General features: G+C 47.5%; 1 protein-coding gene across 4 annotated transcripts in view; it reads right to left on the bottom strand.

The window, feature by feature from the left end:
• The window catches only part of LOC126533200 (L-asparaginase), a 90,130-nt gene that overhangs the window by 32,139 nt on the left and 44,737 nt on the right, over positions 1 to 13,254 (bottom strand). For all 4 annotated transcript variants that reach the window (XM_055071655.2, XM_055071654.2, XM_055071653.2 and 1 more), the window contains one exon: positions 5,169 to 5,282. In XM_055071655.2, the coding sequence (XP_054927630.2) occupies positions 5,169 to 5,282 (114 nt within the window). The remainder of the gene's footprint in view (positions 1 to 5,168; positions 5,283 to 13,254) is intronic.

The raw sequence follows: 13,254 nt of genomic DNA, 5'->3' as shown, positions 1-13,254 counted from the left end.
GGTGCTTAGAATCAGGGGGTGCTTAGAATCGCGAAAATACGGTATGTGTGTACCGCTTCGTGGAATAAAACCATTGTTGGAAGTTAGCGCTGTGTCCTCGTCTTGCCACTGTCTTTTGTCCCTTTTCGTGCGCTAAAAAACCTCAGATGAATCTGTGGAAAGCAAGGAATCGAATAGCAGGAATGCGTTGCAGCTTTAGAACAGATAGAAAGGTGAATAACCCACATTGTCATGGCGTGAAGAGTTATAAGCGAAGGTGACAAAAGGCAATGCACAGTCCCAATTCCAATGATCTTCCGACACATACATAGTGAGCATGCCGGTAAGCCTGCGGTTGAGGCACTCATTTGTTCGAGGATGTTAAGCTGTCGTGAACTGATGATGAGTGGCGCAGAATTGTAGAACCAGTCAACGACTTTGGCGAGGAAGCAACGGCCGCAATCAGTTAGGAGCTGATGAGGCCGTTGTACAATCATGTTGTACAATAACATCTCGAAGGAGAAAATCGGCGACATCAGTGGCACAGCTCGTGGGGAGAGCTCGAGTGATAGCGAAGCGAGTCATGTAATCTGTAGCAACTGCTATCCATCGGTTGCCAAGTGCTGATACAGGGAAAGGTCCAAGTAGGTCCAAGCCAACATGAAAAAAACGGCTCGCCAGGAATGTCATTCAGCTGGAGTAGGCCATCCAGATTCGAGAAGGGTCTCTTGCGGCATTGTGAGCTCTTGCAGGTTGCAACGTATCGTCGAACAGAATGGTGAAGGGCAGGCCAGAAGAAGCGCCAACGGATGAGGTCATAAGTGCAAGTGACGCCTATGTGGCCAGTGGCGGGGACATCGTGAAACTGCGTGAGCACGTCCGGACATAGGTGTTCCGGAACGACAACAAGGAGCTCGGCGCCATTGGGATCAAAGTTGGACCTGTACAACACACTCTCTTTTAAAATGAAGAGCCGGAGTGGGGTTCCAAGGGTTATGCGGTGAGGCGATAGATGATAGATCATAAGGCGGGGTCACGACGCTGTTTGATGGCGATGTTGAGATAGTCCGTAATGGTAATCAGGTGGGCAAGCTGGATGTCGAGACAGGCAGTCGGCATCCTGGTGCAGTTGTCCTTATTTATATGTCACAGAAAAGGAATACTTCTGTAATCGTAATGCCCAGTGGCCGAGGCGTCCCATAGGGTCTTTCAGCAAAGATAGCCAACAGAAGGCATGGTGATCCGTAACAACAGAGAAGTGTCGCCCGTAAAGGTGGAAACGAAACTCGCGATGACCTACACGACAGCGAGGCATTCACATTCGGTTATGGAGTAATTCTGCTCAGAACGAGAAAGGAGTCGGCTAGCGTAGGCAATAATGCAAGACAAGCCATTCTGTCGCTTGGTAAGAATAGCGTCGATGCTATGACCACTCACATCTGTACGAACTTCGGTTTCGGCAGCCGAGTCAAAATGAACCAAAATGGGCGGATTCATGAGTCTAGTAATAAGTTCAGAAAAGGCAGTGACCTGATCAGGTCCCAACGAAAAAAAGAACTCCCTTCTTGAGGAGACCAGACAAGGGGCGGGCGATGTCCGTGAAGTTCTTGATGAAGCGTCAAAAGTAAGAACATATTCCTAAAAAACTACAGACATCATTCGACGTGCATGGAAGCAGAAATTCTTTTACACCATGGACCTTGTCAGGATGAGGCTGTATGCCGGCGGCATTGACGAGGTGGCCAACGACTTTGATGTGATGGCACCCAGAATGGCATTTAGCAGAGTTGTGCTATAAACTGGCTTTTTTTGGAAAACAGCAAAAACAGTGGAGAGGTGATGGAGATGGCTTTCGAAGTTGGGCGAATAAACAAGAACATCAAGGAGTCCATCATGCACTCGAAGGTGGCAGGGGCATTGCAAAGTTGGTAGAGGCCATCAGGTGTAACGAAGCCTGTTTTCTCGAGATTGTGTTTGTCAACAGCAATTTGCCAGTACGCAGAGTGGAGGTTAATGGAGAAGTAACTAGCACTGTGCAAACAGTCTAACGCGCCATCGATCTGTGGAAGAGGGTCCTTGGTGACCTTGTTCAGACGGCGATAGCCCATGCAAAACCTCAAAGTGTTGTCTTTTTCTTCACCAATATGACTGGGAAGGCCCAAGGACTGGAAGAAGGCTCTACAATGTCCTTCTCAAGCATTTTGTTACCTCATTTTGTATGATGGTGTGTTTGGGTGCTGACACACAGTAACGTCTGCGGTAAATGAGAAGGGCATTGCCTGTGTTTATGCGATGTGAAACGAGGGTGGTCTGACCCAGCAGACAACCACCAAGATCGAAGTTATTTTGGTACGAAGCTACGAGGGAGCCGAAAGCATCAGCATAATCAGGTCGCATGTCAAGTCGCATGTCAAGTGGCGAGACATATCGGAATCGGATAAACGATTCCGACATGTCTGTCTGCTGTTTTTAAATAGAGCCAGCGTGTCCTGTATATAGGAAATATATGACTCTGTGGACGTCCGAGCCTGTGTCGCAAGCTCTTGTCTGTCTTGTCTAAATAAGTCATGCATCTTTTGTTTGCAGACTTCCCAGCTAGTCAGGTGTTCTTCGTGTGTGTCATAACACATGCGAGCCGTACCTTGGAGGTTGTGATGTGTGGTGCGCGACATGGTGCGGTGATCGCGACGGTCAAGAGCAGACGACACTGAGTGCACGCGTGCCGAGGTGGAAGAAGGAAAACAACCACGACGAAGAGCGTCCGGCACGAGAACGCGCGGCGCATGAAAGACAACTAAAAGAAGAAAAGCCTCACCAATCAAGAAAGACCACGGAGCGTCGGGCAGCCAATCAGTAAATGCCAAATTGGCCAGACCACAAGAAAATGCGTGGTGCGTTGGCAGAAGAGGGGCGACACGCAAGAGGACACGCAGGGAGACGCCGGGGAGACGCCAGGAGAGTCCCAGGAAACGACGGCAGGAGGAGGTCAACCACCGGAGCGGGCGTTGAAGACGGGCCGTCGTGTTCCGGACCAGAGCCCACCAGGACTTCACCCGCCCGGGGCCTCCTGCCAACCTGTTCCTGTGCGTCGCCCGTCTACCTGAGCGTGCCGTCAGCTCCTCAAGGCCGGTGAGCTTTTGCACCAGTGGGCAGGACGAGAACAGTCGGGCTTCGGGCCCGAGTTCTACGCCAGCTGCCCGGCCAGAACGCCACCCCCGTCTGCCATGCCGCCTGCTGCCCGAGGCCGGCGTTCGAGCTTCTGCGCCGTGGGCGAGAGGGGAGCAGTCGGGCTACGGGCCCGAGCTCTCTGCCCGGCCAGAACGCCGCCGCCGTCCACTCCTGCCACCCAGCCGCCAGCGTTACCTCGCCTCGCCAGAGCTGGCGCGCTCCCGGCGCCCGGTCGGTCAGCTTACGCCGCGACCTTTGGTGAGACCGGCGCCACTCCTTCTGCCAGCTTCTCACCGTGTTGCCGCGTCGAGACTGCGACGCATCCCCGCCCTCGTGGCAAGCCCGGACTTGCGCCCTCGTTAAAGCCCTAAGTGTGTTCCTTACCGCAATGTTTTCTTGAATGTTTATTTTATGCATGCTTTCTGTTTCGTTCTATTTGCTTTATGCCTTTTTATTTTTGATTAAAAGTCTTTGTGAGTGTGTTCAAACCAACGGCTTTGTCCTCAATTGGGTTCACGGAGGCTCCGCCTAAGAGAACCGTTAAAACATTGAGAACACGAACCTTTGCCCCCATAAGTGGCTCATCACAGAGGTAGAAGATTACGTTGGCAAGCATGACTGCCGCGTCCCATCTGTTATGGTTGCTGACGAATTCATACCAGGTGAGCCAGTCTTCCACATCCGCATCATTCGTGCCGGTAAAAATTCCTGATTCATGATGGTGCGATAGCACTAGATGTGATGAAGCCTGGATGGATGCGGACAGGATGTAGTCATTTGACGACATCGTGACAGAACCAATATGGCGACCACTACGGAGATCCAGTGCAGTGTCGTAGTGAGCATACCCCGTACCTCCCGCCAAATGTGACGGTGTAGGAGATCTGCACTGGTGTTTAAATAAACGCAGAAGTGAGGGCTTCGAACTACATTATCAGAAAACAGTCAACCTCGATTCTTCTGTTCTCGCGCTGCTGGCACATACCATTCTGTAACAAAATAAGCAATGATGTCACTATATTGGTGGGCAAATACTTGAACTTGAGTCATCAAAGGGTTGTTTGGAAGTGTTGCATCAATTGATATTGACGTATCGTCGGGTGTTCCCCACGGTTTGGCTTTAGGACCATCTTTGCTTTTATTATACATGAACGACATGTGTCATGGCATTTCATTTCATACATGGTTATTTGCAGATGACTACGTTTTTTATTGTGTCAACAATTCTTCGAATGAGTGCGTTGCACTGCAAAATATGAACAAGGTTTCCGATTGGTGCAATAGTTCAGGAATGACCATTAATTTGACGAAAACTGTTTACGTATACATCACAAGAAAGAGGCACCCCCACAGTTATGCTACGACATTACGGGATAATTTCGGAAAGGGTGTTTGTCCCCTACCCCATGGCGTCCCCATCCAATAGGTGGTTAACGATGCCACATGGGAAACTGCCGCATTCAGACTGCCGTTTTGGCCTCTACACCTACGTGTATCAGGTGGCGGTATGGTAAAGAGGTGTTGATACTCAAGGGCCTTGGGGTTGTCCACCAGCAGGACGACCTGGGGCAGCTTGTTCAGGTGGTGCACCACCTCAAGCGGCTCAACAAGGCCACCTGCTGCTCTATCCACTGTGGCATTTGCCATCATTTTGCCTTTGTCCTTCGTGCTGTTAAACCGTGTCATTGTTTTCATATATGCACAACAAGGCAAAAACCTAGGTTTAAGAATAGGCTCGCCATGTACTATACTCATAAAATAAAATGCAAAGGGAAGACTTTAAAGGTAGTTCTAGCACTTCTTAGTTCTTACACATCATGACCCAAGAGCTCTATGTCATGCCACTTTGCATCCGGCCACTAAAGGCGGTATAGACTCAGGTCTACACATGCAAGCAAAAATTACGCAGATTCTATAGGAAGTGGAGATGGCAAAAACGAAAGTATGCATATTATTTGGCCCTATGTCGATGGACTTTTATTTTGTGAATATCAGTATGGTAGGAGAAAAACCCAACACACCTCCTTTTTGGTAGCGTATGACCATTCAGTCTTGCTCAGCACATAGCTCAACTTGGTGAGGGCAGCTTCAGGTGTCATGTCCGAACCGGGGATGACACCAGCTGCACAGAGAGCCTGTAGGATTGGCAAGGAGAAAACTTTAATATCATGAAGAACAAGACACATAGTTACCATTATTACAAGTTGTCAGCTGTGAGTGATGATGATGACAAGCTTCCAGTGGGAACAAAAGGGTGTTTATTATAGAAAGCTAAAACTTTTGTGGTGCCATGAGCTTCGGCTCTGCACGTCGTTTCTGATCTCCCTTTACCTCCTCGTGGCCACTATCATGAACAAGTATTAAATGACCTCCTTGACTCCAGGTGGCGCTAGTTGTCCATAGTTCATGCTGTCCCTAACGCACCCAGCTTCCTAAATAATGTGCCCTCGCATTATGCTAATCTGTCACGAAATCTTTGAGCCAACGCGATGGCTTTCTTTGTCTGGGCTGGTCATAGGCAACCGTTGGGGCTTGAGTAGCTTGGGTGGTGTCACCTTGCAGTTGCGCAGTTGTGTCTCGTGTTTTCTTATGAAAGCACTTTAACTGCATTGTGGTGGGCAACCTTGTTTCTGTGCAATTATTCTTCATTATAGTAATAGTGAGTGTTTCCTTGTTACGGCAAGTTATTGTGTATAGTCCATCATACCAAGGATCAAACTTCTCAGCTTTTACAGAAGTCTCATACCATACTTGATCGCCCACTTCATATGGTGCTCGCGAGTGCTTTTTGTCATGCTTGGCCTTCATGCCACTTAGGTAGACCCTTATGTTGTCAAACACTTCTCTGGCTGCGTCAATGTCTTCTTGGGGCTCTTCAATGTCTACTTCCAGTTGGTTGTAAATTATCCTTCGAGGTGTATAATTAAATAGTTCGAAAGGCGAAGTCTAGAGTCCAGCGTGGAGCTATGTGTTGACTTCAAACATTGTTTTGGCAAGGTGTTTACTCTAGTGCTCGATGTCTCCATTGACATTTCTTGCACAAATGTGGGAGAATTCAACCATCTGCTCTCTCAACAAGTCCATAGTTCATATGGCACGGTGAAGACGGACATGTTCAATGTGACAGTGCTGGAGGTCGTCACTAGTTATCTTTGACATAAGCGCACTGTCATTGTTACTGATTATGGTTCTCAGAATGCCAAATTTCATAATGATTTCTACCTTCATGAATTCTATCACGTGTGATGCATACTTGCTCGGTAGTGCCCATGCCAGAATTAATCTTGTTGCGGCATATACAGCCGTTATGAAGTACTTGTTCTCAATAGATGTGTTGATCGGCCCTATGTCGTCGATGGCCACTGATGGAAGGGTGCTCGAGGCACTTCTCTCGGATTGAGTTGTTCATGGTTGTACTCCAGTAGCATGGTTGTGCTGTTGACATGTGCAGCATTCTCTCACATACTGTGCCATGTCTTTGTCCATATTCTGCCAGCAATACTTTTTGAACAGCTCAGACCTTGTGTGCAGGGTGTCTCCATGATCTGCATAATCATGGCGACTTTCAATTACAGTGGACTGAATTAAATTGGGCACCACGACACGTATCGCCTTGCCATGCTGGGTTGTACTGAGCATTAGCATGCAGTTGACGATATGGTAACTTTTCCCAGCTCTGCTTTGGTCTCCGTTTCACCAGCAGTCTTGATGTCTGCAATAATGGTGACCAATTCTGCATCTTTGTGCTGGGCTTCGCGAAGGCAGGAATCGTTTGCCTTTACCGGAGGGTGATGATGATGATGACGTGCTTTCAGTTGGAACAAAAGGGTATTTATTACAGAAAACTAGAACTTTTACGGTGCCATGAGCTTCGGCTGATCGCAACCTTTCTGATCTCCTTTCGTCCCTTCGTGGCCGCTCTCACGAACCAGTATTAAATGACCTCCTTGACTCCAGGTGGCGCTAGTCATCCGTAGTTGACATGGTCCCTAACAAAGTGCATGAACGGTCTGTACATGATACATAATTCTGAATTATTACCATTGTCACATATAAGAGGGAAGCTAAAATAAAATTGTAAACGAAGAAAGGTTTCAAGAAGACGACGAGGATGGCGTTAAGGATGACGTGGATTAACCGAAGACTAAAGAAGATAAAGAAGTACTCATTGAGGTGAGAAGAGACGATTGGTGGAGAAGAGAAGAAGTATCCGGTGAGATGGAAAGCGATGATTGGTGGAGAAGAGAAGAAGACGAAGAGAAGGATTACGTGGACTAACGTGAAGGCTATAAAAGGGCGAGGAAGGGCGAGACACGGGGGGAAGAACAAAGCAGCAGAGGCTCGGCGGGTCAGGGACGGTTCGGCCGGAAGAGAGCGACGCCGGCTACTGCTCCGGTGAGCTTGCGATCTACGGCTTCGTACCGCAGACTTCCTGCCGTTCCTGACCCCGTTCCGGGGAGTCCACGGAGGATGCTGCCACCTGCTACGGCCAGGGGTATCTCCAGCGCTGTTGCCACTCTTCCGGATGGTGCCCCAATGCCAACATCATCGGCAACACCTCCATGAGTGTTTGGACCAGGAGCGTGTACGACACAGCCAACGACGCTGCCAGTGACGCTAGCTCTAGAACGTCGAACGCCACTTCGACGCCGGCTACGGGACCCATAGCACGCCACATCCGCACCAAACCAAACATGAGCACGAACGCCAACCACTAACAGGAGAACGCTAGTAGCAGTGTTACCGGGTGGTGTGTACTGATAGCCTTTGTATTTTGTGTTAGTTTTGTTTGGTTCGTGTGCTAGTGTTTGTGTCGCGCAGGTTGTATTAAAGGTGCGTCTGTGTGGGTACACCTATCGCCTAGTCCATTCTTTCTGTCAGAGTGTTCTCCGGAGGAGATCCGTGACAACCATGTACTTGGGCTTGCTTCATGACTCTGGCACTCTATAACATAGAACAAAAAGCAGTAAAATAATGTACGCACTAAAGAAGTGAAATGGCTTATAACTTACAAGAAGACTGCATCATACCATGATATACCATGGCACCAGGATATGTGCGTGCTCAGCATGACACACTGCATTGACCTTGTCCACGAGTAGATGACACATAAGAAATAAGTAAATTCTATGACACACTTCCATGACGCGGTATTTCATGAATCAACCCACGTGTCGTGGTGCATATAGGCCTTTTACGGCAAGCAGTCTGCACACTGCACCAGGGGTTGCCAAAAGTATGCCATCATTGAACGCCTTCTAAATTGGGAGCAAGAAGGCATCAGCCACCGCCGGCCACTCCAGCCACATTCTGCTGAGAGACCAGAGATCACTTAAGTATATTTAAAGTGTGAAAGAGCAGAGGGAAGATGTGCTCTGTCGTGAACTGCAAGAGCTCCAACAGAGACTTGAAGGTGTGGGATGACATTGTATGTGAGCTTTATCTACCTCACCTGCACAGTGCAGATGTTTATGAACATACACACCTTTCCTCAAGGCAAGCACAACAAGCTCAACCACTAGTGCTGGCTAGCCAATCTGTAGTGAAATGATATTGAGCCTGGAACGAGCCTGGAAAATAGCATAGCAGATGATACAGCCTTTTCTATCAGCAAACTGCACATTCTTCCACAGATTGTGGGGATGCGCGACTCTCGCGCGTCCCCTGATGTTTTTCCCGCATAGCGCATCCCCTGATATGCTGTTTTCCCGCACGGCTCGCGTGGCCTGGCGCCCGCGGCGGTCGGGTGGTACAAGCGCGGTGCGAGAGATGGCGCGACCGTCGCGGCGGGGTTACTCGGGCGCCGAGGGACAAGGTACTGTCTCTTTCCCGGCGGGTCGGCGCGCGGCGGAGGACGTCTCCCGCGAGCGCGCGGCGACCGATGCATCTGCGAGACCGCCTCGCGTGGCCGCCTTGGAACGCGCCACGATTCGCGTGACTATACACGCGAACGACCAGGCGTTGGGATCCAGCATGGAGCGAACATATTCGCTCGCGAGGACGCGGTGAGTCGGACTTCTAGATTTGTCGCGCGCCTATCGGCATGTTTTGGGGATATGAACTCGGCTAGCAGGCATTGATCCATGAAAGGTGCAATAAATGCCCTTGTGACTGTTTGCACTACTGTGTGTTGTCGTTCCTTTGTCCCAAGAGTACGGAGGAGAACCACCCGTATCTCCCACAAGATGCATACCTGTTTCCTCAACATATCAGTCACAATGTGGGACTCAAGCACCATTTGGTGTCAAAGGCAGGAATAACATTTTCCCCATGATCAATAGCAATTAATACAATGTTGCTCGCAAAGCTGAAGTAATTAGAAAGATTGCACAAAGAACACTTAATCTACTCAGACATTGCGACAATAATCTGGATGCACATGCACTATAACTTTCTGTTTCCAGACAGGACTTTTTCTTTGCACACTTCGCACAGATTTGACAGGTCAGAAAAGAGAGAATGCATGGAGGTATACATATTTAGATAGGCATCAGAAATCTACCTAAGTGGTAGCCAGTTGTACAGAGGAAACAGCAAGTGTGCAAGTTGTGCTACACAGTAACAATTAATGTCGTTTTACACAGAAACAATTATTTCGCCAGATAGACATCCCAAGAGCTTCTCGAACTTTCCCTTATGCAAGTTTGAACTGATGGACCACTGATCAGCTGCATGCAGGTGGACCAATCACTGGCAAAAACTGCCAGGCTAATACAGTACCATCTGCAGCAACAACACTGCGTTACTGCCACCGCTAGCATAAACTATGGTCAAATCTCAATATAACGAATCATGCAGGACCGCCGAAAATCGTTGGTTATTCTGAAACGTCGTTATAGTGAAAGCCCCAAAATTAACCATTCCGCCCATCAGTTCATAAGTTGTCACTTTTTGAGCTATTCGCGAGAATGTCGCTGTTGACACTTGGCCCGCAATGTTGCTAGGTATTTTTCATAGATTCCGCTGCCATGCACCACCAAAGCACTGCATAATAAGAGTGGCGCGCGCGAAGAAGATGCTGAGAAAGTTACTGACAACGAAGAGGAAGTTCTATGTCTGGCATCCAAAGCACAATGTTTCATGCTGTTTGTTTGTTTTTCACATTCCTTGCCATGGATTCCCCAACTGTCTCACTAGAGGCGGACGCCTGATCTATTCCAAAGAGCTAGCGTGTGTAAATGACACCGTCTGGAAAGTGCTAAGTGCGGCCGGCCGTGTGGCATCAATCCCCGCCAGCACGGAGGTTAGTTATGTTTCTCCGCACATGCAGCTAGTGCAGCCGCAGAAAGAAGCGCGAAAAAGGTGTGCGCAGAAAGAAGAGTGGACGAAGGAAGAGACAAGCCTCCGTTGCTAGGCAACACTTGCCTGGGCGGAACATGTGCTAGAAAAACCCGATGCAGCGTCGCTTCTGCAATAGATTTTAAAAAAAAATTTATCCCGCATTTTTGATTGAGTGCCATCTCAGGTTTTTCAAACCCATGCGCCGCGCAGTCCACTTTCTATGCCTTGTCATCTGCTAGCCCACTTCTTCGGGTGCCGTGAAGGACACACGAAAATCTAAGAATCGTCCAGATTTCTGAATATTAGTTTATAGTACTGAGGCATTGGCCCGCAGCGCGCTGAGTTGCGTACCTCAGGACCTTATTAAAGTTTTGCATCCATCCATCAATTGTTAACATAACATGGAAACTAAATAACGGTCGTTATTCTGAACACTTTGGTATTCTGAAATTCGTAGTACTGAAATATTTTTACGCTGAAACCATAAGTAGTCAGCAGGGTATATCTGAAAAGTTCATTAATCTGAAAAGTTTGTTAATGTGGTTTGTAGTAACGAGGTTTCACTGTATCACGGAATGTTGAACTTCAATAAGCATGCAAGTCAGCACTAAGTTCCCCCACCGCAATATCGGTGCCACGCACTTGCATGCTCCCTTTCACAATGCTTGGTTGGTTGGTTAGTTTGGGTTTAATGGCACAAAGACAACTAAGGCCATGCTGCACCAGTCACAAGACAAAGCGAAACGCAATGTTAGAGCATGTAAACCTGCCTTACATTATTATACTTGGTATAAATAGCCAGTTTTCTCTAAAAAGTCAAACAGGTTAATAAATAGCACTAGGGGCTCATCTGCCAGTAATAGGGCAGGCTGTAATGATATATGTAAATTATACAGGCACTGTAAAAACCTCCGTCTCTGTGTGTCAATGTGTGGACATGTTATTAGGATGTGTATGACTGTAAGAGGTTCATGGCGTTTTTCACAAGTTGGCGGGTTTTCTTTTCAGAGGAGGAAATTGTGCATCAGATTTCTGTGTCCAATCTGAAGTCAGCACAAGATCACTTCGTAGAATCGTTGCTGGTGACTGCATGACTTCCACTCGCCAATTACAGGTTTAATAAGATGTAGCTTGTTGCTTTTAAACAATGGTCCCATTTGTGCTGCCATTTTGACGTCAAGACCTTCCGAATCGCATTTATACTGTCATTATATGGAAGTGTTGTATTTGTAATGTTTTTGTACACTGCCATTGATGCGCACCTGTCCGCTGCTTCGTTACTCAGTATCCCAACATGGCTTGGTACACAGCAAAACCTAATTGATCTGCCGTATTTGTTTGACAATAATGCATTTAAAATATCCCCTAACAGGGGTTCACATTCCGATTTCACGTGTAGAGCCTTGAGTACGCTTAATCAATCTGTGTATATGACAGTGTTTTCAAGTTTGTCAGCGATGATCTTTTAACCTACCGTCCATATTGCGTATACTTCGGCTGTGTAGACAGGATTGCTGTGGTAGTCAAATACTTGTTTCCCAATTTTCTGTTACGGCCCCCACACCCACATGTTTTTTCGTTTTAGAGCCATCAGTATAAAATTCCATATAATTTTTATACTTGTCATGAAGAGCGCGAAATTCTTGTATAATGTGTTCATGTGGCGTGTCTCTTTTCTTTAAATGTGTTAGAGCCCAGTCGCATAATGGTGTGAAATCACACCACGGGGGCAAACGTTCTGGCTTTCTGGCAACCCAGAGGACTTCCCAAGGGATGTCATAATCCCAACAATATTCCTCGTATCACAGGATAAGCGGCCTAATAATGTTTGGTTTATTTGTATAACGTAAGCGTGAGCTGCACTGTGTGACGATGTTGTAGCATATTTGTTGTGGTGAGGACTGGATTCTGAGTATGTAGGAAAAAGTTATAGCACTCTGCGCTGCTGTAAAGGAGGCTCATTACAGTCGACATATAAACTCTGGACAGGTGATGTTCTATAAGCGCCACTTGCCAGTCGTAGGCTGAGGTTATGAACTGAGTCAAGACGCCCGATCTAAGACTGTCTGGCTGAACCATATATGATGCCACCATAGTCTAATATGCTGTGTACTAAAGTGCGGTAGATGTGTAGCAGGCATTTACGGTCAGAGCACCAGCGCTTCCGGGAAAGGACTTTGAAGATGTTAAGTGCATTGTTCGCTTTAATTTTAAGCTTATTTAAGTGCACGAGAAAGTTCATCTTTTTATGAAACAGAACACTCAGAAACTTGTGTTCTTGTTTCACCGCTAGTGTGGCTTCCTGTAGTCAGGGATGGGATCTGGGTGTAGGCCTCTTTTCTGTGAAAAGACAACACTAATATTTCTTTCACTTGAGAAGCGAAGACCGTTTTCAAATGCCCACAGAGTGAGTTTGTTTGGGGCAATTTGGATTTACCGTTCACAGGTTGCTAAATTTGATGAACGACACGAAATTTGTAGATCATCCACATATAACGAGTGCATTACAGAGGTTGGAATCACATTACTGACTGAGCTCATTTTCACCACAAACAATGTTGTGCTTAATACACATCCCTGTGGCACACCATTTTCCTGAATGAATACACAGGACAGCACCGTTCCTAAATGCACTTGGAATGTTCGGTTGGACATGAAATAGGCTAGCCATTTGAACATTCTACCGTGGATCCCTAAATCCGCTAAGTCCCTTAAAATACCAAACCTCCATGTTGTGTCGCATGCCTTTTCTAGATCAAAGAAAACCGTGAGACAGTATTGCTTGTGTAGAAAGGCTGCACGTATCTCGTGTTCTAGCCGGACTAG

The sequence above is a fragment of the Dermacentor andersoni genome, chromosome 7, assembly GCF_023375885.2.
Source record: "Dermacentor andersoni chromosome 7, qqDerAnde1_hic_scaffold, whole genome shotgun sequence".
NCBI lineage: Eukaryota > Metazoa > Arthropoda > Arachnida > Ixodida > Ixodidae > Dermacentor > Dermacentor andersoni.
Note: the sequence above shows the minus strand (reverse complement) of the source record. Positions and strands in the feature narration are given on the sequence as shown.